The sequence below is a fragment of the Cyprinodon tularosa genome, unplaced genomic scaffold, assembly GCF_016077235.1.
Source record: "Cyprinodon tularosa strain WSP-4 unplaced genomic scaffold, ASM1607723v1 ctg147, whole genome shotgun sequence".
Lineage (NCBI taxonomy): Eukaryota > Metazoa > Chordata > Actinopteri > Cyprinodontiformes > Cyprinodontidae > Cyprinodon > Cyprinodon tularosa.
Window position 1 is genome coordinate 969,923 of NW_024038298.1, and position 26,315 is coordinate 996,237.

The 26,315-nt window shown below is 38.8% G+C and overlaps 1 protein-coding gene across 5 annotated transcripts in view; it reads left to right on the forward strand.

The window, feature by feature from the left end:
* Nucleotides 1-3,440: 3,440 nt before the first annotated feature.
* dot1l (DOT1-like histone H3K79 methyltransferase) overlaps nt 3,441-26,315 on the forward strand; it is a 38,006-nt gene continuing 15,131 nt past the window's right edge. For 3 of the 5 annotated variants that reach the window (XR_005280219.1, XR_005280221.1, XM_038279051.1), the window contains exons 1-23: nt 3,442-3,813; nt 13,227-13,270; nt 13,405-13,479; nt 13,620-13,683; nt 14,032-14,260; nt 14,344-14,438; nt 16,749-16,811; nt 16,904-16,959; nt 17,499-17,578; nt 19,616-19,684; nt 19,769-19,875; nt 20,302-20,343; nt 20,429-20,524; nt 21,015-21,237; nt 21,341-21,454; nt 22,199-22,290; nt 22,410-22,511; nt 22,650-22,787; nt 22,928-23,053; nt 23,512-23,942; nt 24,122-24,218; nt 25,476-25,622; nt 25,925-25,967. Coding sequence is in view for 2 of the 5 variants with exons in the window: in XM_038279051.1 (XP_038134979.1) it covers nt 3,733-3,813; nt 13,227-13,270; nt 13,405-13,479; nt 13,620-13,683; nt 14,032-14,260; nt 14,344-14,438; nt 16,749-16,811; nt 16,904-16,959; nt 17,499-17,578; nt 19,616-19,684; nt 19,769-19,875; nt 20,302-20,343; nt 20,429-20,524; nt 21,015-21,237; nt 21,341-21,454; nt 22,199-22,290; nt 22,410-22,511; nt 22,650-22,787; nt 22,928-23,053; nt 23,512-23,942; nt 24,122-24,218; nt 25,476-25,622; nt 25,925-25,967 (2,614 nt within the window). In the remaining 3 variants the exon portion in view is untranslated. Of the gene's footprint in view, nt 3,814-13,226; nt 13,271-13,404; nt 13,480-13,619; nt 13,684-14,031; nt 14,261-14,343; nt 14,439-16,748; nt 16,812-16,903; nt 16,960-17,498; nt 17,579-19,615; nt 19,685-19,768; nt 19,876-20,301; nt 20,344-20,428; nt 20,525-21,014; nt 21,238-21,340; nt 21,455-22,198; nt 22,291-22,409; nt 22,512-22,649; nt 22,788-22,927; nt 23,054-23,511; nt 23,943-24,121; nt 24,219-25,475; nt 25,623-25,924; nt 25,968-26,315 lie in introns of all 5 variants that reach the window. The other 2 variants (XR_005280220.1, XM_038279052.1) reach the window with 2 other exon arrangements.

Genomic DNA, 26,315 nt, shown 5'->3' on the forward strand with positions numbered 1-26,315 from the left:
GCATTTGTGAGGTCGCACACTGATGCTGGACGAGAAGGCCTGGCTCTCAGTCTCCGCTCTAATTCATCCCAAAGGTGTTCTATCGGGTTGAGGTCAGGACTCTGTGCAGGCCAGTCAAGTTCATCCACACCAGACTCTGTCATCCATGTCTTTATGGACCTTGCTTTGTGCACTGGTGCACAGTCATGTTGGAAGAGGAAGGGGCCAGCTCCAAACTGTTCCCACAAAGTTGGGAGCATGGAATTGTCCAAAATGTCTTGGTATGCTGAAGCATTCAGAGTTCCTTTCACTGGAACTAAGGGGCCAAGCCCAGCTCCTGAAAAACAACCTCACACCATAATCCCCCCTCCACCAAACTTTACACTTGGCACAATGCAGTCAGACAAGTACCGTTCTCCTGGCAACCGCCAAACCCAGACCCGTCCATCAGATTGCCAGATGGAGAAGCGCGATTCGTCACTCCAGAGAACGCGTCTCCACTGCTCTAGAGTCCAGTGGCGGCGTGCTTTACACCACCGCATCCGACGCTTTGCATTGCACTTGGTGATGTATGGCTTGGATGCAGCTGCTCGACCATGGAAACCCATTCCATGAAGCTCTCTGCGCACTGTTCTTGAGCTAATCTGAAGGCCACATGAAGTTTGGAGGTCTGTAGTGATTGACTCTGCAGAAAGTTGGCGACCTCTTCGCACTATGCGCGTCAGCATCCGCTGACCCCGCTCCGTCAGTTTACGTGGCCTACCACTTCGTGGCTGAGTTGCTGTCGTTCCCAAACACTTCCATTTTCTTATAATACAGCTGACAGTTGACTGTGGAATATTTAGGAGCGAGGAAATTTCACGACTGGATTTGTTGCACAGGTGGCATCCTATCACAGTTCCACGCTGGAATTCACTGAGCTCCTGAGAGCGACCCATTCTTTCACAAATGTTTGTAAAAACAGTCTGCATGCCTAGGTGCTTGAATTTATACACCTGTGGCCATGGAAGTGATTGGAACACCTGATTCCAATAATTTGGATGGGTGAGCAAATACTTTTGGCAATATAGTGTATATTGGATATTGGGAATGGCATTAGTAGTACACAGGGGTTAGGTGATTCATTTTAGATTTTTTAAATATTATATACACTAATTGCACACATTTTCATATATATATATATATATATGAGCTTGAGCTATCTCTATAGTTATGTTGCTATACGCTTAGACTTCTGGAGGACATAGGGACCCCTATTTCATAATTTTGCTTTATTCTATCTCTATTCTTCCGCTATTAGTTTAACTGTAACGTTCTGCTCTCTCTGCCTTTTCTCATAGTAGCTTGGCCTCTTCTGTTCCTGTTTGGCTGTGATACCACCCTGGAGAGAAATATCAGCTGTGCTGCTGCCATCAACACCTTTGTTTATAGATGTTAGAGATCAGCCTGTTTTTCCAGTGTAGTCTTGTTTCTCTGATTGTGACTGGCTGGATGTGCTCTCTTCATCCTCTGACATGGGAGTTGGTGCAGAGCTTGTCTGCCTGGCTGTGTGTTTCCTGGACAGGGCCGCCTTTAACAGTTGCTTTTTGTATCTCTGCTTCTGTCTCCTTGACCCCCAGTCGGCCTCTGCAGATTGGCGCTCATACTGAGCCTGGTTCTGCTGGACGTTTCTTTCTGTTCAAATGGAGATTTTCCTCTCCACTGTTGCTACTAGCATGCTTAGTGTGAGGGATTGCATCTGAGTCAATGAGGCAATCAACTGGTTGAATCAATCTGACTGTAAGATCTACTGAACTGTAAAGTGCCTTGAGTGACATGTGTTTTGAATTGCTGCTATGTAAATAAACTGAATTGAAAATATATATATATATATATATATATATATATATATATATACACTCACCGGCCACTTTATTAGGTACCCCATGCTAGTAACGGGTTGGACCCCCCTTTGCCTTCAGAACTGCCTCAATTCTTCGTGGCATAGATTCAACAAGGTGCTGGAAGCATTCCTCAGGGAGTTTGGTCCATATTGACATGATGGCATCACACAGTTGCCGCAGATTTGTCGGCTGCACATCCATGATGAGAATCTCCCGTTCCACCACATCCCAAAGATGCTCTATTGGATTGAGATCTGGTGACTGTGGAGGCCATTTGAGTACAGTGAACTCATTGTCATGTTCAAGAAACCAGTCTGAGATGATTCCAGCTTTATGACATGGCGCATTATCCTGCTGAAAGTAGCCATCAGAAGTTAGGTACATTGTGGTCATAAAGGGATGGACATGGTCAGCAACAATACTCAGGTAGGCTGTGGCGTTGCAACGATGCTCAATTGGTACCAAGGGGCCCAAAGAGTGCCAATAAAATATTCCCCACACCATGACACCACCACCACCAGCCTGAACCGTTGATACAAGGCAGGATGGATCCATGCTTTCATGTTGTAGACGCCAAATTCTGACCCTACCATCCGAATGTCGCAGCAGAAATCGAGACTCATCTGACCAGGCAACATTTTTACAATCTTCTATTGTCCAATTTCAATGAGCTTGTGCAAATTGTAGTCTCAGTTTCCTGTTCTTAGCTGAAAGGAGTGGCACCCGGTGTGGTCTTCTGCTGCTGTAGCCCATCTGCCTCAAAGTTCGACGCACTATGCGTTCAGAAATGCTTTTCTGTCCACCTTGGTTGTAACGGGTGGTTATTTGAGTCACTGTTGCCCTTCTATCAGCTCGAACCAGTCTGGCCATTCTCCTCTGACCTCTGGCATCAACAAGGCATTTCCGCCCACAGAACTGCCGCTCACTGGATGTTTTTTCTTTTTCGGACCATTCTCTGTAAACCCTAGAGATGGTTGTGCGTGAAAATCCCAGTAGATCAGCTGTTTCTGAAATACTCAGACCAGCCCTTCTGGCACCAACAATCATGCCACGTTCAAAGTCACTCAAATCACCTTTCTTCCCCATACTGATGCTCAGTTTGAACTGCAGGAGATTGTCTTGACCATGTCTACATGCCTAAATGCACTGAGTTGCCGCCATGTGATTGGCTGCTTAGAAATTAAGTGTTAACGAGCAGTTGGACAGGTGTACCTAATAAAGTGGCCAGTGAGTGTATATATATATATATATATATATATATATATATATATATATATATATATATATATATATATATATATATATATATATATATATATATATATATATATATATATATATATATATATATATTATGGAATCGTTAAGCAATGATACATTTTCATGCTAGTTTTAAGATTTTTTTTTTCGCGACAACACTGTGTAATGTCACAGCTCTGCGTAGAAAAAGTGTCTAGGTATTTATATGGAAAATAATAGCAGTGTCACGTCCGTCACGAAGTGTGGTTGGAAACAGTTGTACGGAGCTCCTTGCTTCGTTTGGCCTACGCGCTGTCGTCACAGCCCTCTCGTGCCAGTGGCCTCCTGCCATATTTATCATGCCGGGCAAGATGGCGGCTACGCGGACGATATGTTCCTACCAGTGAACACATAAAAGGCGATTTATTAATTATATACAAACGAAACGGATTCCTTTACACGTTTGTCTGGATTGCGTGTGTACTCTTCCTTTGGCTAGTGTCGAAGTCGTTTTTGTTTTTTCAAATTTTCGACGTTTTTTTTCCTCACAAAATGTTCCCGTTGTGAGTCGCTCGCTAACCGAGGCTAACAGAGCAGTTAGGAGCTAGTTAGCTCTCTATCAGAGTGTAGAATGGGGGAAAAGCTGGAGCTCAAGCTCAAATCGCCGGTTGGAGCGGAACCCGCGGGTTATCCCTGGCCGTTACCAGTATACGTAAGTGATACCATTCAGCATCTAGTAAGGACAGATTTTTGTTTACCCTCATGAGGTTGTCTTTGTTAGCTCTGTTAGCCGTTGGCTAGCTGGGTAACAGAAGAAGATAGTACTCCTCCGGGGAATTGGTTAACAGCAGACTGTCAGCTGCAGATACAATTTTCTCCTTTTACATTTTAGAATTACACAAAATGCCACGTGCTGTATTATGTGATTAATATTTGTGCTTTTTCTGACGAGATTGTGGATGTTTAGTAACCAGTGGTATTCAGGTCAACACTTGGTTCAAAAATATTGTTAAAAAAAATTACGGAAACAGGCCTGTTGGTCTCTTTATATCAAGATTTTTGTATCTATTCTCTGTTTCCCGTATTTATTACTTATTTATTTATATGCATGCATTTGTATTAAAGTGGTGTCATTAACGGGCATGCGTGTTGTAATGTTAATCTAATGTTAATATCCATTTTCCAGTTTGTGACATTGTTTGACAAACATAGATCGTGCACATCCTGTGTAGACCAACCCAGTTGTAGCCATTGACTTCTGCATTTGTTGTGGTATTTTAGCCAAAACACCCCTCCCCCAGTCAGCTAACCATCAAATGAATGAGTGGTGTGTATGGCTGTGTATGTATGCTTATTTTCTAATGTCTATAAACAATTTATATATATATATATATATATATATATATATATATATATATATATATATATTACTGATGCATTTTTTTTCTTGTATCGGTATCAGTCGATGTGTTGCTGATTCGTTTGTGCATCCAGCAGCCATGCCTTGAAATCACGTGATAAGGATGCGTCGCTGCTCCCCCTATTTGCTATCCATTTTTAATGTTTCCTTTTATTTTTTACATGTTTAATTTTGTGTTTACATTTCTTTATTATTCTTTACTGCATCATTTTAAATTCCATTAAAAGTTGTCTGTTATAATCTTAATGGTGAATTAAAGCACCTTTCCCCCCAGGGAGCTGTAAAACTCATCTCAAAATAATCTATATTGGCATTAGCCTTGAAAAATCTGTTTCGGCCGATCTGTACATTTTTTTATGTATCGGTGCTGTTGTTGCATTATTTAACTGCAAAGCATTCCTTTGAGTAATAGCTGATGACCTTTTCTGTTTCAAACTTAAGGAACGTTGATGTCTCATTTGGTTGCTCTTGATATGATAGTTGAAGGCCTTTTATCTCCGCTGGGCTTCCTTGTAGCTTTGTGCATGTCTGAAGCTGATAGCAGCTCCTTCATTTAAAATAAGAAAAAAACAAACCCAATAACAGCTGTGGTGGTGGGGGTTTCTGTTTTTTTCCCCCTCTTTTCTTTGGGGCATAGGTTCTCATTTATAATAATTATAGCACCAAATTTCTCTGAATGCTTAAGTTTGGTTTCTTTGAAGTTTGTTTCTTTGAGACAAACTACACCCACACTGAAGTCTACCTCGTCAGTCTTGTTCTTTCAGTTTTGTCATTTTGTCCGTTTATTTCGTTATCAAAATATGTACTGAATGAGTGGTTTTGGTTATTGAGTCACTCACAGTTGCTGCCTCCAGGTAAACAGACTTGCACAGTCTCGTGAACGGGAATGGAGAATGCCAGGAATTTACTCTGTCTGATCATTGTGATAGCTGTTTATATTGAGATGAGCGTCATGGGTAGAATTAGAAACAGCTGATCAAGTGATCATCCTCTGGTTTTAGAATATAACTCTTCATTCCTCTTCCCTCCTTCTTCTGATGATGATTCTATATTATTAGTATATAACTACTAACTCTGGTATGTAGAGTTTTAGGCAATCAATGTTCTTATAAGCCTTTATGTAATCCAGTTTGTTCATGTTGACTGAAATAGACTCTTCTGTAATAACATGTTCCACGTCCACTTAATTTGAGACTGCTAATCTCACTAACAACAAACAAATTGCCGACTGTTTCATGCTCAGCTTGTTGAACAACAAGATGCATGGTGAGAACTAAGGGCAGATAAGCATGTTTTTGCTAAGCTAGCTGGTTCATCCTGTCTAACCCTAGTTTCTTTTTTTCTTTGTTCACTAAACCCCCATATGTGTGCATTTGTAAGTGCTTCCATATGAAGTCCACCACCTCTGAAGTTGCAGTTCCTGCTCCATCTGGTTTTGGGTGGAGGCGTTAAGAGGCCTCAGCCAACACTTAAGAGACACCAGTGCCTCATTGCTTTTAGACAGTACTTCTCTTGTTGGCTACTCAACATCCCCAACCCCCTACAAAATATTCATGCAGATTTTTACATAAATTAATTCTGTATTTAATGTGTGAAACCAACCCTTAGATGTCATTTAAGTTCCTCATATTTGTAGGCGTGTCAGTGGTGACAGAAGAGGTGCTCATTAGCTCAATGTATTCAAATGTGCTTGTTGACGGACCGTGCTGTGTGTGGTAGGTAGTCGGTGTAGTATTCATGTGTAAGCCTGTCTTAGTCATTTGTTTTTGGCTGCTGAGATACAAAGTGGAATTGTGTCGTGTAAAGCCCCCATGCCCACTGTGCGTCACTGTGATGTGACAGGAGATTGACTGAAGTCTTTGCGTGCACAGGCAGAATCGTACATGCATCCGTCAGCACCACAGCTGAGACTGTCTTCTGTTCTTTTTGTCTCGCTCTCTCTGCTTTGTCAGAGCATGTTTATTTTTAGCACCAGCCTGCTGCTGGTGTTGCTGTGTGCTGTCCTCATTTTAGCAGGTGACCTCCCCCCACACTGCTCTTCTCTCGTGCACTAAGTCATTTTCATGTCTTTGCATTGCATAGCTTCCTGAACATAAGATTTAAAATTTACTTTGCAAAGCAACTTTTTTCAGGAAAGCTTTTAGACTGTTGCCTTTTTAAACACGGAGCTTGCACCTAGCTTGATACTGTTTCGATTTTGTGCTCCCTAACATGCACATCTAGTATGTAGATGTCAATAGCTACTATAAATTTTTGCGCGTGCATGCATTTTTTGGGGTTTGGCAGAAGTTTGCATAGTGGAGGCGGGCATTATTGAACGGGAAGCTGGGAATTCCTGGCTCTTAGCTCTTGACTGTAGCTGCTTTGCCAGACCGCAATATCTAAAAACAACCTCTCAGCCTTTCTGTAGCTCCTCAGCTCTGCCTTATAAACTTTGCATTTTTTTGTTGCATTTCTCTCATTCCTTCTTTGAATATCCCATATTTTCTTGCTCTCCTTGCCAATGTGTTGGAACAGGAGACAAAAAGTGGGTCAGTGGGTCAGCACAGGGAACAGGCTCAGACTGGCTGCATGCTGGATGAAACCTGAGTGCTGTTCCTCCTACAAAAAAACTCGGATCCTGCTAACACTTCTAATTTTAGATTTCCTGCATGCATCAAAAATATTTCAATTTATTTTTTACCCTTTTTGAAACCTTTTCTTTTTTTAAAGATCATTTAAAAGTTAATTCGACAGCTGGTGTTCTTCAGCTGCATACACAGGTTTTCCGTGTGGGAGCTAGGGGTCAACCTTTTTTTTTTTTTTTCAGAAAGAGAGCAGCAACCAACTGTTTGAAGATTGCTGCAGAGTAGGTCGTGTTCTAATGAACTGGATTGATCTAAATTGCAAAAATTCTTTGATAATGCAAAACCCAGTATGAACTGGACTGCAATAAATTGGATGATCTATTAGTTAATGAATTCCTTCCTCAGCAGAGAAATGCAACTGCCTGATTGTTTCCTAAGGGCATATACAGTGTATGCTGACTGTTTTCATAAACAAATCCTGTTGATCTATTCATTGCTAGAGTCAACAAAAAAAGAGGTTTTCTATTTGTAACACTTATTTCAGATTATCTGTTATAATCTGTTATTCTGTTGCATCCCCAAAAGGCTCTGAATATATGAGAGTAAATGGTAGGGATGTTCTGCTCTATCGATATTTCAGTTTTTAGTATTAATTTGATACCATCACCAATCATACACACTTTTATTGCTAATTTTGTAATGTGGAATTTTAGAAAAGGCTCGATCAAGTGATATTATCTAAACAGAGGAACACTAGTCAACAGTAAATATGAGAACAACTGACCCATTTATTATCAACCCATGGGTTACAGTTACTTGAAACAGAAGCAGAGTGTTTCTATCAGCTTTTTTACATCTGTGATTTTCAGACGTAGGCTGATGTAGTCCAGTGTTGGCTTCTTGGGGGGCTGATATCCGATCAATTTCTGATAAAGAAGCAGCAAAATGTGTTATCTTCAATCATCTCTCCAAACCACATTTTTTTTAGTAGTAAAAAAATGTTCCTATGACTAATGAGGTTTACAAAAAGCTCAAAGTCCTCCCAAGCAGCAGTTTCATACACCTAAATGTGTTATAGAACAACAGAGAAATTATTGCCTAAAAGGTTCACAATGACTCCCATTTTCATTTATCCTGAAAAAAATGTATTCCTGCATTGGATGCCATCTCTCTATACCATATGTATTTAGTTTTTCCATGGCTTATTTCATACCAAGCTTTCACAGCTTTAATTCAAGCTGGTATAATATTCTTTTTTTTCCCTTCATAATAAAGCTTGTTTTAAACATAAGAAATTAAAATGCCAGCACTGACCTCCTCTTTACAGAATCCCTGACACATTTCCATATGGGTCTGGTTAACCATTGGCAGACAAAACTCTTAGAAAATGTTTCTCTCCAGTTTTATAAGTGTATTATTTTGCTTTGATCACTATCACTTAGGGCTGGGCCTTAAAATCTTATTGCGATATCTTATTGTACTAAATTGACAATAAATACACTTCTTAGGTAGCTATAGAGCTTTGAAAGCATGGCACAGCAATCATAGCCTCACAATCACATACATTACGCTTAAAAAAATATCCACATTTAAAATGGGCTTCTTCGTGGCACATTACATGAAGAAGTGTGATTTATATCACTAAACATCCAGTAATAACCACATTTAATCTTATTCTTTGAAATAGCCAAACCCATTTTTGTTTTATCATCATTAATTCTAGTTCATTGTTTAGAAAATAAAATTATCATGACTAGAACTGGCGATAACAATAAACGAAAAGCCTACTATAATTTTTAATGACAAGTCAGCTCTGCTGAACCTTTTGCCATTTCTCCTATTTGAACAGTTTTGTTTGAAGACCGGAGATTTGGTGGAAACAAGCTTTTAGCTGCATATAGCCACCAAATTACACTCGTAATTTCAGATTCTTTGACGTAGGAAGCAGAATATTTGTCAAATCAAAGATTTTCTAGACAAACTAATTACTTTGTTGGTTGTGATGCCATTTTTTACACTGCTCAAAAAGAACGGTAGACTAATTTGTTTAAAACTGAGCGCAACACATGACTCAGGGAGCATGTCTAAATCTGTAGTTTTTTAAGGCATCCTCATAATTAAGAACAATTAAGTTTTTTTGTTTTTTTTTTATTTATACTTTTCTCTTCCCTTTTGATATTATTAATTTTTTTTCTTAGAAAACAAAACTCCTTCAGCTGCTGGAACAGTTCAGTCATTACAAAAAAAAAAAAAGTGAAGCTGCCAGCAGTTGTTTGGTGCTTTTACAGGTGTAAGTACACATTTATAGTAACTATAGTGAGACAGTCAACACTGACTGAAAAGTGCTGAATTTCTCCGAATGCCTGAGTAGGGTCTCTTTGTCTGTAGTTTGTCTCTCCACCCACGCTACATTTGATCTTCTTATTCTAGTTCTTTCAGTTTCCTCAGTAAGTCCTTTTATTTCGTTATCAAACCAAACTGAAAGAGGTTTTTGGGTCACAAAGTTACTCACATTTTTGCTTCCACAATACAGCTAGGGTTGCGTGATTATGGCTGAAAAATGTTTCAAAACGTAAGCCAATCAAATCAGTCAATAAAAATAACAATTTTTGTTTATTTTTGTCGCTATTTTAGCTAATTTAGATTGTTGCTGTTAGCTTCTTTAAGTGTAACCTTTAAAATTAGGTCAGACCGACTACCAACTCTGCTTAGCTTGACCATAAAAGGTTAACAGATCAAATCATTTTATCTGCCTCCTACTTCCAGAATGTTGTTGCTTTCTGGATTGGAGTTCATTGAAATTATAAAACATTTTATTGAACATGTTTTTTTATAAATTTTTATCAGATGTCTTTCACAATAGCCTTTGTTGTTTTTATTGCCCAGCTTACCGGCATTCCGTATGGATAAACTAAAACAAAGAATTTCAGGAATTTCATATCCTGGTTTGTCTATATCTTAGGAGCAGCTGATTCGTGTGGATAGAAAATATGGGGTCAGCACCTCTCCTCCTGTTTTCAAAGGGAAAGGCTTCCTCTTCCCTCTCCCTTTTCTGTTGTCCATATGGTCAGGTCTCTGCAGGGAAGAAGTAGTTGATCTGTGATCATGTTCTGCTACTTTCATCAAGTAAAAATGCTTGCACACATATCTGAATTAAACGTGTTTCAGTGAAGTGTACATGTATGGGTTTTTAACCTTGTCAATAGTGTTGCTGCTAATCAAGGAACTTTAAAAAAAAACATGTTCCACCCACACTCACAGTAGTTAAGATTAGTTATCTCACCCACAGAGTATGAACACTTTGCTGCCTGTGTTTTGATATTATTATTGCTCGCTCTTATGGCCGATGAATTAAATGTGGTGTTAGAACCAAGCAAAAGCACTGAATTATTGATCTGGTTCATCTAGTTTCATCCTGTTTGCTTCCCCACCCCTTGTTATCCTTATGGGACCTTTTCATTTACCCCTAGCTATATTTTGTCAGCTTAGGCTCTCATATTTATTTTTGTCCACCCCTCTGTGGCAGCCCGTAAATTACAGCCCTCTTAGTCATTTATCATTTAGACTGAAGAAAATCTAGAAAATTTAGATTTTCTTCAGATTTTCTATAGATGACATGATTTATAGACAAATTGTCTATAAATCAGGTCATCTATAGTTCACAATATTGATACAATAACAAGTACTTGATAATTGGCAATTTTCTCCAAAGCCCTTCAAGCGTTTTCTCGTCTGGATCTTTCCGTAACACGAAGGGTTAATTTTCTTTTATAATATGCTGAGTTAAAAGTTATTTTAAACCATTATAGTTTAACAATTTGTTGTGCTAGCTGTATTAAATACTAAATAAACAAAGTTTTCTGTGTTAAAAAAACCCAGAAACCTGCTGAATAATATTAATATTTATTCAGTAAAATTATTCAATATATTTTCAGTAATGTATTGTTACCAAATAAAATCTGTGAAACCCTTTACATTTTCAATGAGCAGAAATGTTAGACTATTGTTAAAATACAGGGTATGTCACTGATATGCTGGCTGAGCATTTACCACTTAGTTTCGATAAAGTGGATTGTGATGGGTGTGGGTCTGGTTTTAGTATAATCTAACAATCAGTGGTGAGAGATACTTTGTGCTGTAAACGGTGCTTATCAACAGATGGTTCTCAGTGGGATGTTATTGCTGTCTCTTTGCTATATAGTCTTTTTCTATCATGTTATTATTATCGTTAGAATGGCGGAGAAGTTGACGCTGCTCCACCATGCAGCACGGCTAAAAGGAGGGCTGATTTATGTGATAGCTTGGGGAGTATATGGAGTTTTTATATTTACAAATAGAACCACATAAAATGCATTCTACATTTCATTTGTCTTTTAACAGTGTAAGTAATCCCAGACAGGATGGCTTGAAATGAGTTTAGGCCTCACATTGTTTTAACTGTGTATGCAGCTGCAGGGTCCTAAACATCACATTAGTGGGTTTTGCAAAGAGTTACAAAATGTTTACACTAGATTTACAAGAATGCCAAACAGCGTTTTAACCAGTCTACAGTCTGGTTGTGATTGACATGTATATAAGTGTTGGGGTTCGGGATCATATCCTTGTATTTACAGAAAAAATAAAACGTGTAGAAAAGATGAGCTTTTCAATCACACCTTTTAGGCCATCTGATAACATTGATGCACAGACTTGAGCCTAGTATGTGGCGGTATTGCCAAAAGGTTCACATGCCAGCCACCAAGATAAACCAGTATTGTACAGATAGAATTTGACCTTTCCATGGCTGACGTGCCTCTATAATTATTTTGATTAACATTCTTATAACGAGTTAAGAGTGAAAATAAAGCAACCAATCAGAGCCTTTCATACTTTGACAAACAGGCTTTTAGGCTGGGAAAGGTACAGCTTTATAGCCTAGTAAACTAGCTACACTCACAAGCGGCCAAAATCATTTTATCCTGCGAGTTGGTCTAGCCTCAGTGCCCCGGGCCCTAAATCTGGCGGGCCAATCACAACGCAGAGATGTGGTTTGAATGTCTGGATGCAAAGCGGGTTTTGAGGGCATGACAACAAAGCTGGAGAAAGCACAACAGTAGCATGCACTGCGGCAGCCCCCGCTTTCAATGATGAGCTCCATTGAAAGTTAAAAGCTCTCTTTTTCTTGCTGTTTTCTAATAAAAGTATGTTTTAAGAAAATTTGAGACAAGAATATTATACTTTAAAGCTTCACTATATGGTCCATTTACCGATTTAATGCGTAATTTAAAAACAATATTTCCGTGTTGAGAGGACTGTGTCGACCAGTGGGCCTCCGAGGCTAACTGCAGCCCGTCTGCAGCGGCCCTCTCTCGGCATAGTCGTGTGTGAAGGACCGCTGGCTCTGATGACAATTTTTGACTCGGCTTTGGAATCAGATTTGGGGTTTTTCATTGAAATGTGAGCAGGAAGAGGCTCTACGCTCATCCATTTTTAAAAAGGACGTATTTGCCGTTTTATAGACAGGCTGTTTGTTTACACTGCCCCACAGGCTTCCTGTCGGGCTTACTACGTCACAGTCAGTTGCGTTCATTGGTCAGAGTGTTGACTAATAGGCACAGACAGCGGTTTGAAAAACAACGGGTTGTTCTCATTTACAATTCTCCGACGTCTCATTCATCGGGGCCAGACTAAATAACACCTTTCATCTTCCATTTAGTCTGGTTTATCAGGCTAACAGCTTTGATTTTCTGAGCATTGTTTGTGCAGCTTTGGGTTTTGTTTTTGTTGAGCCATTCCACATTTATAACTCGGGTTAGGGGGGGACGCCTTAGAATTTCAGGGGAATAAAGCCCTCAGGAACTTTTTAGTTATGTCTGATGTGGCCGTGTTTTCTGTTAGGAGTTTCTGTAATGAGAGGATGAATCGGACCTAATGGTTGTTGTGGGCATTTCACTCTAGTTGCAAAAAGCTATAATCAACTTCCCATGTTTTATATAATGAATGCCCTTATTTTTGTTTAGATCATTGTTTCTTGAGCTTTTGATTGTTTTCTGCTTGTTTTAATGTTAGCAACTCATGATTCTATTAAATGTACAGCCTCTGGTTGAGTCATTTGTTATGTTCGTGGTTTAAATACGCCTTGTCCCTGTCTCATTTCAGGATAAACACCATGATGCTGCTCATGAAATCATCGAGACCATTCGGTAAGTAACATCACCACCAGACTCCCACCCCACCCACAGAATACTCCACACTCTCTTGATCATGTCAGATGTCACGATCAATTAAGTGATTATCTTGTGTGGGTGTTTTTTTTTTTTTTTTTTTTTTCCTCTAGGTGGGTGTGTGAGGAAATCCCTGACCTCAAACTGGCCATGGAAAATTATGTGCTCATCGATTATGATACAAAGAGGTTAGTCCTGGATTGCGTCACATTCAGAATTTATGTTGAAAGAAAGAAACATGAAATACCAAACATCAGAAGAGAGGCTGAGGTGAACTTTATGATCTCTCCATCATATGCTGACTATCTCATTGATGTTGTTCTTTCAGCTTTGAGAGTATGCAGAGACTTTGTGACAAGTACAACAGGGCTATTGACAGCATCCACCAGCTGGTGAGTCCACACACAGGAGCTTTCTCACTCCTCTGTAGGTGGAGTGAAAGTATTAGTCACAAGCAGGTGGGGAATTATGGGTCTATGTGTTATCCTTTCTTTCGGTCTTGGCGATAAATGAGTATTATCTGATGTGTTTTTCAATCAATGTTTATTCAAGCTTTCAAATATTAGAGAAAAAACATCCTGTTTTTTAAGTATTTGTTCTTTGTTTGTCTTTACTTTGTTTAGAAATCACCTAAATGTGTTTCTTTTAATTCTGTGTTTTTACTTCCATGTTAATTACATATTCTTTAAAGTGATGTCTGAGATAATTGATGCAGTAATGAGATAAAAATCTCGTTGCAGTGGAAGGGGACCACCCAGCCCATGAAGCTAAACAAACGTCCCTCCAATGGGCTGCTGAGACATATCCTACAGCAGGTGTACAACCACTCAGTGACTGACCCCGAGAAGCTGAACAACTATGAACCCTTCTCCCCTGAGGTTTATGGGGAGACCTCATTCGACCTCGTGGCTCAGATCATTGACGAGATGGAAATGATGGAAGAAGACACATTTGTTGACCTTGGCAGTGGTTGGTTTTCCACCTTTGATATTATTTCATGTATAATGAGCAGCCTGAACCTTTGCTAACACCTTGAATTGTCTTGTTTACAGGAGTAGGGCAGGTGGTACTGCAGGTTGCAGCAGCAACAAACTGTAAACACTACTATGGTGTAGAGAAAGCAGACATTCCATCCACTTATGCAGAGGTAACTGCTATTTACTGTTTGTTTACTGTTTATATAAGCAGCAGAACTGTGGCCGAAATGCTTCTCATTGTAATAAGTTAGTTGGTGATAGATTTTAATTCAAAAGGTAAAGCTCCAATTATAAAGCTTTGTTTCTCAAAATATCACATATTTTAATGTCTTTTAATTTAGCTCTTTTTTATTTCAGAGCTAAAACCTATAATTAACTTTCTGAGAAAAGTGCAGTATAGCAGTAGATCCATAAGAAGTAGATCTGTTACAGAATGAGAAGTGTGTTCATGCACTAAACATGAGTTCCTGTCTCAGTGTTGTATCAGATGAAATGATAACAAGCTGTTAAAAACTCCTGGTAGAAGCAACACCGGATAATGTACATTATCGTTACTGACTAGAATCTTCTAATGGACTCTAAGCAACTAAAATTGTGTGATTCTCTACTCTTGTCTCTGACTCTGGGACTGATTTCCAAATTAAAATTTGCCCTAATCTGAAAAAGGGAAGTTGGTACCGGTAATCGAAAAATGTTACCTGATGACATATCTGTTGTTTCCGGCTCATGTTTAGCTAAGCAGGATGCGGGAGATGTTTTTCTTTACCATGTCCTGGTTATATCTGTATGTGGTGATTATTATAGCCTCGGTCCACCCCCTCTGAGGTTTCCCCGTGCTATAGAAATTATTGTTTGTGTTACCATCCTTTCAAGGCTTGCTTATGAACATTTCAACCATATTTTTTCCCTTCTGCTTGATTTTATATTATTTGCTTAGATACAGGCTTCATAGGTTATTTTCTTCCAAAGTGCTCTAGCACCATTGTTTGTTTGGTCCAGTTCCTTATGTTTCATTCCATCAAAAACTGTGGAAAACTGGTTCCTTCAAGGTAACAACTCGGAAATGGGCCAGAGAAAAAACTTTTTATAAAAAGCTAGAGGCAGGTTTATGGATGTCTGTAAAGAACTTGCTATGGTTAATTAATTGTTTGATTTATTGCTAAGACGTAAAATCATTGTAGTTAAAGAAGAATAAAGCATCAGATTGGTGTCAGAATTACACACGCTCACTCTATTATCTTCCTGCTGTTTGTTTTTGATGTCACCCATTATGGATCTTTGGGAGGTCAGAGCTCAGCATAAACCTGTTCCCACAGCTGATAGATTGTTAAACACTATATATATTTCCCCATCAACTGGTGGTGTTAATGAACCTAGCTGTTTACGGCCCCGTCACACCTTGCTGATTTAGACAGTATATGCCTGACTTCCCAGAATCTCCTGAAACACTAGCATACGCTGAACTTTCGATGTATTTTTAAAATTTTGGGCATATACATAGAGTATTCATAACAAGACCAGAACTTATGTCCAACGACAGCCTAACTTAAGAATAATGAACAGCAGCGCAGTGCCCATAAATGTTGCACAATCTAGTGTGCTGAGGGAGGGCAGCAATGCGCCCGGAGGCGCCCGGCCTGCATAAAAAGATTTATTTGATTGTGGTTGCTAGCTACTGTTTACCACCCCGAGAAAAAAAAAAGAATAAATAAAAAGAAAAAAGAAAATTTGCAGTCACAGCAGATTCAGCATCATGTCTGCTAGGAGTTTGTTGCTAACGGCCGGGTGCGTGAACGCAGGGAGGATCCATTACACTCCTCTCGCTCACCCTATGATGGGGATGAAGTCTGGAGGAGTGCTGACTGTTTACTCCTGTGAACCCCCTTTATACCAATACGCTACCAATACGCCCATTATACCGTAGCTGTAAGTTAGAAATACGTTCAGCGGTCGTCTGGAACATGTTAAATACGTTGATATGAGTTGTAGATAAGTTCTTGATAAGTTATGCATAAGTTATTCACACGTTACTCATAGCTTTTTGATAAGCTGGACACCACGACTTATCAGATGACGGGTCTAAATCATCAAGGTGTGACCGGGGCTTCCTGTTCTCAAGTGAGAAATTAGCTAATTTGTTTTGGGAATCGTTCACAAACATCCACTGTTGATTGTGTTCAGAAATGTATATTAAAGACTCTATCCGCTACGATTCTCCAAAACGATTTAACAGATGTTTTCTCTTGGTTTGGGGATAAAATAATTATTTTTAAAACAATGAGTTAAGTCCTCATTCTAACATCTGCTTGCTATACAGTGAATTCTGAATAAATCAAAAATTTTGAACTGTCAGCCTCCCAAACTGACATCTATTAACAGAATATCGAATCTCAGAATCATGTATTATGTCTGTAAATTATTGTTTTATTTTGTCTAAAACATTGGAGATTAATGGACTCATGTTTTTTTTTTTTTTTCAGACCATGGATAAAGAGTTTAAAAAGTGGATGAGATGGTACGGGAAGAAACACGGGGAGTACACAGTAAGCTCACTCTTCACATCTACAGGGTTAGAGTTTTTCACCAACCTGTTAGTTTTTTTTCAGATGGTTCAGTCATTTTTCTGTGTTTTCAGCTGGAGAAAGGGGACTTTCTGTCTGAAGAGTGGAAAGAAAGGATAGCCAACACAAGGTAGCACTCTAAACGACAGTTTCACACACGGATTTCATTTATTCAAATTAAGTTAAATTTCATCCTTTTATGTTGATTTCAGGTTTTTAAAAGGTTAGGGACTGAGATCACTGAGATAGAATATTACCATTACACACAATAATTTTTTTTTAGATATTATTTTAATATTTTATCGTTGGTTAAATCTGTAATTGTTTAAGTTTATATACATGAATGATTGCATGAGGCCAGCAGATGTTAGACTGAACATGTTTAATTTTCTTTAGTTTATATAACCTAACTGCTTTTCCTTCTCCCCTTTCTATGGTTCATTAGGTTAAAAATAACCTATTATCAGTGTGATATTAAAGTAGATTTGACTGTGACTGTACTCAGAAATCTGGGGAAGTCAACATTGTTTTTCATTCACTGTTAATAGATTTTAGGAAATATTGATTTCCTAAAATCTTTTTCTTGAATGAACAAATGTAACTTTTTTTGTTTTGTTTGTATGTCTGAACAAAAATACTAAAACATCTACTTCTCTGTCTATTTTCCAGTATTATTTTTGTGAATAACTTTGCCTTTGGTCCAGAAGTAGATCACCAGCTGAAGGAGCGCTTTGCTAACATGAAGGAAGGTACGTAGTCATTTAATACTCTGAGGACAATGATGAGCCAGCGCTTCCAAACGCAACGTTTCTCAACATTTATTTCTTAATATCTGTGCAATTATACTGAAAATACCATCGGAAAGCCCAGAAGATATTACATAGCCAAGTGCGAGCCAGCAAAAGCCTGACACCCCTACTTCAACTATGCCCACGTTTGCTATCGATTAAACAAAATATCAGATCTTTTTTCAGAGACTTAACACGTGGTTATTACTCTAAAATACAGTTTGCGATAACTTCCCGGGGTAACAGTAGAGCATTTCATTATCAGTGGTTCTGGAGAGCAGTAAGTAGGAAGATCTTCAAGGTTTTGGTTCTTGCGATGAGAAGGATTTTGACATCAGATTAGAACGATGTGAAGAAGGGGTAAGTTAATTTATTTTACCAGAAATGGTTTCTAAGCCCATGCCCTGTGTAATCCTGCTCTGATCGGGGCTTTTGGTAAAGCTATCTGGGCTGACTCAGCATTAATCTATAAAAGATTTTATGCACCTGTAGACACTAAACTAGACTGTCTTTTAGTATGTTTGTCTGTTGTAGATGCTAAAACTATGCATAAGAATGGTTCTGTGGCCACAAACAGGATAATATTGTTGCTTAGATAGAATGTGTCTAATAAGTTGTGTGTGATTTTTGTATAAATCGCAATTTTTGATTTTTTTAAATGTATATACATATTTTTTTTTATTGTCTAAAAGTGGAGGTCACAGCTATACGCTGGTAGACCAGGTCTCTGATATTTTAGTTTTTTTTTATGTATTTATATGTTTTACTTCTTCCACAAAACTGCAATTCAGATAAAGCCGCTTAGAGTATTAGAAACAATCTGGGCAAAGGGTAGGAGATTAAAGATGAAAATTAGAAAAGGTTTACAATGACATCTTTTATTAAGCTAAATCCATTTACTCTACCTTCAAAACGACACCATGTTTACATTAGGCACTATGTTCGTCTACGATTCCGTCAATAAATACTAGTAAATATAGCAACACATACTTATGATTTGTAAGGCGAGTGAAATCCTATTCGGTTACTAGATGTTTATATTTTATTTCCTCAAGGGTTTGCGGTTATGCGGCGCTTGGTTTTCTTCCAACAGGGACACTATCTTAGTGCCTGCGTTGTGACAAAAATTAGTCTTTCAAAATGGCAGAGATACTAAAGGATGTGTATGATGTTAAATAGAATAAAATACCGTAAATTCTCTAATATAGGCCCGGGCCTTTATTTCACTCAAGTGCATTGCGGTCCAGGCCTTTATTGGATAGAGGCCAGAATTAGAGACAGGCCTCTATTTCTGTTTGAGCAAAACAGACTACCAGTGGAATGAATAAAAATGAGATTTTGTGTCTATTTGAACCTATAAAACACTAGGTTCATTTATTGAAAAAGTACAGTTACCATGTCTCGCTTGGTTTGAAGTAAAAAAAAAAAAAAAAAAATCCTCCAATTCTGTTTAATTCTCCTCCTCAGTTTTTCTCCTCCTCTTCATCTCTCCCTATAATCTCCTCATCACTCGCGCTCCTCATGTTCTGCTGCGTGTCTGTTCTCTTCCTCGCGCAGACGGGCAGCAGTCAGGGCCTGTCGTCCAGCAGCGCAGGGCTGTGGTACTTGTATGTTACTTACTACCACAAGTATAATGTTGAGGTATGCCCAGAAAAAACGTTTATAGCCCCGGCCTGTATTAGAGACCGGCCATTATTTACCTCCTCTGACAGCGAGACCGGCCAATGTTAGAGTCCCGGCCGCTATTGGAATACAGGCCAATATTAGAGAATTTACGGTAAAAATAGGCCAGTGGAACTCTAAGTGAGTTAAGATATCAACAACAGATTATGTTTAGTTTATATTTTATGTCAACAATCCTCTTTGGTTTTATGCAATGTGTGAATATTGTCTTGGTTGTCGTTATAATCACCAATTTCTTTTATGTCTCCAATCCAGCATAGAGATGAGGTGTTTAATGAAATAAATGTATTGAAGTTTCTTTTTTTTTTTTTCCAGGAGGCAAAATTGTGTCCTCCAAACCTTTTGCACCTTTAAATTTTCGAATCAACAGTCGAAACTTGAGCGGTAAGATTTCTACACAAACCCTTAATTTGTTCTGTAATTGTTGTTTCCTGTTTTTGGCTGACGCTGTTCCTCTCTGTGCTGCAGATATTGGCACGATAATGCGCGTGGTGGAACTGTCTCCATTGAGGGGCTCGGTATCATGGACTGGAAAGCCTGTTTCCTACTATCTTCATACCATAGACCGCACCATAGTAAGCATGGCATTTGTAATTGCAGTGCAGAGAAGTTGAAGTTGAACTCTTACCACTAAAGCAGTAAATAATACATTAAAAGCCAAGATGAACTGAAGCCAGTTAAGAGCCTGTCGTTAAAAAAAAACTTGTCATGATTTAGTTAGAATAAAAAAGGCATGGGAATGCAATGGTTTTCAGGCACAATTTCTGATTAGAAAGCTCTTTTTTGGCCATTTCAGCAACTTCAGAAGACTTGATAAGGGTTAGGAAAAAGCTGTTTTTGTAGGCTTATAACTGGGTTACTTGGCTTTAGTTGTGATTCAGGTCTTGCCTTTTTTAAAGCTTATAGAAACACTGCTAGAAACATCTATATCGTGTTGAATATTACCTATGTAATTAAAGACAGCATATTCATCCAGTATCAACATTGTCCCTCTGTTTCAGCTTGAAAACTATTTTGCCAGTCTAAAAAATCCTAAACTCAGGGTAAGTTATTCTCTACTTTCTACGTGTGTTGGTTTTGTATCTGTATTTTTGTATAAAACTGTTAAACCTTTGGGTTTTATGTTAGGAGGAGCAAGAGGCAGCTAGACGTCGTCAACAAAAGGACACAAAGGACAGCAAAAGCAATAACACCACCCCTACCAAAACCAAGGAGCAAAACAAGGTGAGCCATGTGCAGGAGACCCTCTATATTGTCCAAATGTTTTCACTCAGCCACCTGTGCATTAAATGAAGCAGGTTATCAGCTCCATTTCTGATGAGTTCATAGCTGCAGATATGAAACCTTAAAGTTTCCTTAAGATCAAGTCAACAATTTTGCAGCCAGTCTTTTAAGAAAGTGGTTTGTATGGAGGAGTGGCTGCATTAAGCTGCAGCTACAGTTTACTTTACAATCAGAGACAGTTAACAAGGTCTACTTTCTAACATTAGTATGCAATGTCATAAAAACACATTAATGCAACTCCAAACTATGTGAGAAGTTAAAGCTGTGAAAGTAGCCCACGGCATTGCTTATACTCAACCATATAGAATGTATATCAAGGCAGGTTGGCAATGCAGTAAATTTAAATCAAGTCTCCTTCTCTATAAACACTTTCATGTGTAAATCTTAAGCTAGTGTAGCGAACATAACATGAATCTTTGTCTTTACACAGCAGCAGGACTCTTGTGGTGAGGAAGAGCGTCCTAGCTTGGTGACCGTGGTCAAAGCCACTCCTAAGCCCAGGAGAAACCGGCTGTTAGCCAAAGGTCGCAAGCTAAACAATAAGAAACGTGGTCGACCCAAGAAAGCCACCCCTGCTGTGGAGAAGAATAAGAAAAATCAGAGCGCATTAGATCTGCTGCATGCAAAGACCCTTTCTGCAGCGCCACCTCAGGGTCAGTAGACTCACACTTTTTCAGCGCATGAAGAATGCTTTTAAGCAGAAAAAAATACATAAGCTGTAATGAGATATAAATATGTAAATGCTCTCGTTTATAGATGCATATCGGTCGCCTCAGAGCCCCTTTTACCAGCTACCTCCTAAGGTCCAGCACTATAATCCCAGTCAGCTGCTGCTGAGCCCAACTCCTCCGGGTCTGCAACAACTACTTGGTAAGCTAACTCCAGACAGAAACACAATGATTCATACATTAGACGGGAATTTATCATCTAGATTTATGATAATAATTATTATAGATACATATAAAGACGTCTTTACAAAACTTAATTTCAATCTTCAGATTTCCAGTATGAATAGTTAGAATATATGAGCTTAAATCTCTTTATTAACCATAAAAAGTTAAACTTGTTCACCTTGTTATAACTAAAGTTTCAATCATTCACACTAATTTTATTGTTTAAGTCATATTTATCAAACTCCAGGCAATGTATTTGTCCTCCAGGTGCCAATAATGCATAACTTTTTTATTTTTAATTGCATTAAAGAGAATAGTGGCTCATGAAATATTGGTATTCATTATTAAAAGGGTGCAAAGTGGCTAAAGTCGATAAAGAAAAGTAAAGTCATAATAACACAACAGTGGTCTTGGTAAATAAGAAATCAAAATTTCCAATGATAAAGTTGCAACCAGCCCTTTTCAAGAATTGATATTACTGAAAGGACCTGTTATAAAAACTTTATATCGGGTCCTTTATATCACTCCCTTTCTTGTTCCTTTTTTTGAGAATAGATCAAGTATCTACGCTATTTTAAAACACTACTATTATCCACTATAAAAAAACAACAATTTGCCTTAAAAACAAGGTTGAGTAGTTGTAAATCATGTGTGAATTTCCTAAACCAAATAAAAGAATAAAATAACTCTTTAATCTTTTTTTTCTATCTCCATTGTCCAGATAACATCAAAGTCCAGTACCTCCAGTTTATGGCTCACATGAAGACCCCTCAGTACCGCTCCAATATACAGCAGCTTCTAGAGCAGGAGAAGGTGATTGGACATGTTCTGCATGTTTTCATTGCTGTCAACATTAACTACTACAGTAATGGTTTAGATGTCAGTGTTTCTTTGGAGCTCAGTTTTGGTTCTACCTTGCTCTCTTCCTCCAGAATAAACACAGGGATTTATCAGGACAGGCGGAGCAGCTTCATTTGGTCTGTCAGTCTCACAAGGACAAGATTAAACAACTCTTTCAAACCAAACTGGACGAGGTGAGAAGATATTTGAAATGTTGTTTCTCCACAGTAATTGGTATAATAGGGAGGTCTCTTTGATCCATCATCTTTAGGAGGAAAACTTGAAAATAATGGAAAACTCTGTGATTAAATATGTGATCTGTTTGTGAACAGCTTGGAGTTAAAGCCCTGACAGTGGAGGACCTCATCCAGGCTCAGAAGGAGATATCAGCCCACAACCGTCAGCTGAAGGAGCAGACTAAGCAGCTGGAGAGAGACATGGCTTTACTGAGGGACCACAGCCTGCTTCTGGTGAGACCCTGTTCTAGTTGTTTGAACTTCCAAAACTTTTTAGACGATCAATTTTCACTCTGTGTAATTAGAGGAGCTGATTGTCTTTGCCAGAGGAAAAAATAAAGAATCTACTGCTAACTGATTTTGCTTGTTTTTAGCTGAAGTCCCGATGTGAGGAGCTGAAATTGGATTGGGGATCTTTGTGCTTGGAGAGTTTGTTAAAGGAGAAGCAGGCTCTGCGCCGGCAGATTTCTGAGAAACAGAAGCACTGCTTGGAGTTGCAGGTACACACCACACCTCAATATGGGAGTTATTTTCATCTGCCTGATTAATTAAAATGTATTTATTCGTAAATCCATGTTCATGTGACCAGGCATTCATTAAAAAAAAATTACTCTTCAAGGCTACTAAATTGATTTTATATAAAATGAGCAAATCAAAAAGCTCAAAAGATAACCAGTTTAATTTTAAAAAATGTCAGAACTTTTTCAAACTCATTGAACTAAAACAAACGTCTTAAGACCTGGTATTACTACACATTTGTTGCTAATCACTGAATATATTTCATTTAAGCATTTAAATTCTCACTTTAAAATAAAAAAGCGTTAAAATAAAGTTTCTTCAAAAAGAATCCACATAAACATCCCACCGGTTTTTACCTGAGCTGTGGTTCTTATCTGTATCTGCTGTTGATGAACGCCTGTTTTCCTTTGTAATGCTTCCCTCTGCTGTCCGTTTACAGATCAGCATTGTGGAGCTGGAAAAAAGTCAGAGGCAACAGGAACTGCTTCAGCTCAAATCCTACAGCTCTCGTGATAGCTCCCCCTATAGGAAGAGTCTGGAGCCGCGCAGTTCTGCAGATATGGACTCATCCAAGCTCAGCATGTCCTCGGCCCCAGCACTAAATGGCATTAGCCCAGAGCTCTCAGTCAATGGGACCAGCTCGCCATGTTTTGACCGGGTTAACACAAAAGTGGAACTTTCTCGCTACCTTCCCATTTCTCCAGACCACGAGATGGGGGCCAGCACCCCAGAGGCTCGACAGAGGCAGCAGAACTCTTCCCAACCAGACTACACTCGCTTATCTCCTGCCAAGATTGCCTTACGGAGGCACCTTAACCAAGACCCCAATGCCTCTGCTCACCTGAGGGGATCGGGCTTAATGATGAACAGGTGGGCTTCTCCTAGAAGGCTATATGAAAGATGATGGCCAGTTTCTAAAGTCTTCTTTGTTTGTTTTTTTGTTTTGTTTTGTTTTGTTTTGCTTGTCTTGTCTTTTTTTTTTTTTTTTTTTTCTTTGTTTTTTTTTTTATGTTTCTTTTGTTTTGTATTTTTTTTTTTTTTTTTTTTAGGGAACTTGGAGGTGTGAATTCCCCTCATGGAGCCAAGCAGAACTGTCCCTCTCCCGGTGCATCTGATGTTCAGTGTAATGGAAAAATCTCTGACAGGGTAATCACTGATTTTTTTTTTTCCCCCTTTCAGTTTATCTGACTGATAATTTATTTGATGCTTTTCAGTATTGACACATTTCTCTCACTGGTGCAGGATTTATCCAAATATGAATTGATGCCTTGATAGTATAATAAAGTCTCAGTTAAATGTAAATCTCATGTTACCTCTAGTGTCTGATCAAATAAGTGAGATGTCCTCTAGACTTTGTCACAATCGATCATTAAAGGAAGAGGACAGGGAAAAGGCCTATATCCAACCTATACCTCTTTATCCAAACACAGCCTGTAAACAAATTTAACTCTTGGAGCAGAAAATGTTTGTCTCACTTGTAAATGATGCCATCTCATTAAAGGGATAGTTCGGTATTTTTGACATGAATCTGTATGGCATCCCCATCACCAGTGTCATGCAATCACACTGACTTACCCCTGGCAGCGTCCTGTGAGCAGAGTTCTCGTCCAGTTTTGGTCAAGCCGAAAGTAGTCCGGCAGGTTTGCTAGAGCCAGCGAAATAAAACGTTTCTCTTCCCAAAACATTATGTTAAAAGAGTTCAAAAGAGTGATATTTTTGCATCCCAAAAACGTTGTAGTGGAAAAAGTCACACGTCGTTATCACTTGGTCCTATTTTCACTCTGTTCGTATCAGTGCGCGCCGTCATTCAGACAGCTAGGGCCTACTAACCTGACAACAGCCAGATGCATGCAGCTAGGAGCTAGGCGGAGGGAGACATGCATCTGGCTGTTGTTGAGCTCGCTGTCTGAATGACGGCGCGCACTGATACGAACAGAGTGAAAATAGGACCAAGTGATAACGACGTGTGACTTTTTCCACTACAACGTTTTTGGGATGCAAAAATATCACTCTTTTGAACACATCATGTTTTGGGAAGAGAAACGTTTTATTTCGCTGGGTCTAGCAAACCTGCCGGACTACTTTCGGCTTGACCAAAGCTGGACGAGAACTCTGCTCACAGGATGCTGCCAGGGGTAAGTCAGTGTGATTGCATGACACTGGTGATGGGGATGCCATACAGATTCATGTCAAAAATACCGAACTATCCCTTTAAAGCATTAGAGCTTTGGCTTCATTTTTAGGTGGCTAAAGCTAAAGGAAATACCTTGATACAATTTTCGTTTTTAAGCCACTCTTTGTGTCAAGAAGAAAAATTCAGATCACTCTGTCTATAGAAATATTACTAGTCAGAAACGGACTTTAGTGGATGAAAATAAATCTATCGTGTTGGTTTTTATCCAGGGCGGTAAGGAGAAGAGTCAATCTGTTCAGGGTGACAGCATCACCAGCCTTCCAATCAGCATCCCTCTGAGCACAGTCCATCCCAGTAAATTACCAGTCAGCATCCCACTAGCCAGCGTGGTGCTGCCCAGTCGTGCTGAGAGACATGTGAGTTTACTCATTCCTAAATTACAGTATCTTGACAGCCTCACCTGCTCTAACTATGTGTTATTGCTGTGTTGTCAGACATTATAATTGTGTGGTAAATAGAAGAGTTAAATTGCTGCCATTTCTTTTTCACTTTGTTTTGTAAAGCAGGATTTTTAATAGTAATGTCTGATTTTATTTGCACTGATCATGCAAATAGAAACACTCTAATCTGGTTTTACATTATATGACTATGAGGATCCTTTGTTTGAATTGTCTTTTTATTTCGCTTCGTGATAAATGTTCTTCTTTTATAATTTCAGAGAAATACTCCCAGCCCCTTGTCTCAATCGGGTTTGACCAACGGTAAGGAGGATTCAATACTTTTTTTTTTCAGTTTTTTTTTTTTTTTTTTTTTTATGCGAGTCAGTGTATTTGTCTGTTGTTTAAAAAAAAAAATCTCACTTAGACAGTTCTGAGATGGTGTCCTGTGACAGCATGGCTTCTTTTTCTAACCAGAAGAATCTGGTACTAAAGGACTTCAGAGGTACTGTAGAGAAATGACCATTACCAGATGAAGTCCAGCTGTCTGTCTTGCAGTCTGAATGGAGTTAACCTGTAGAAAGGTTTCTGCCAAGTCTTACTATAAATCTTTTATGGATGTCCCAATACAGCTTTCATGTCCGATAGGTTACCAATATTGCAGCTTTAAGT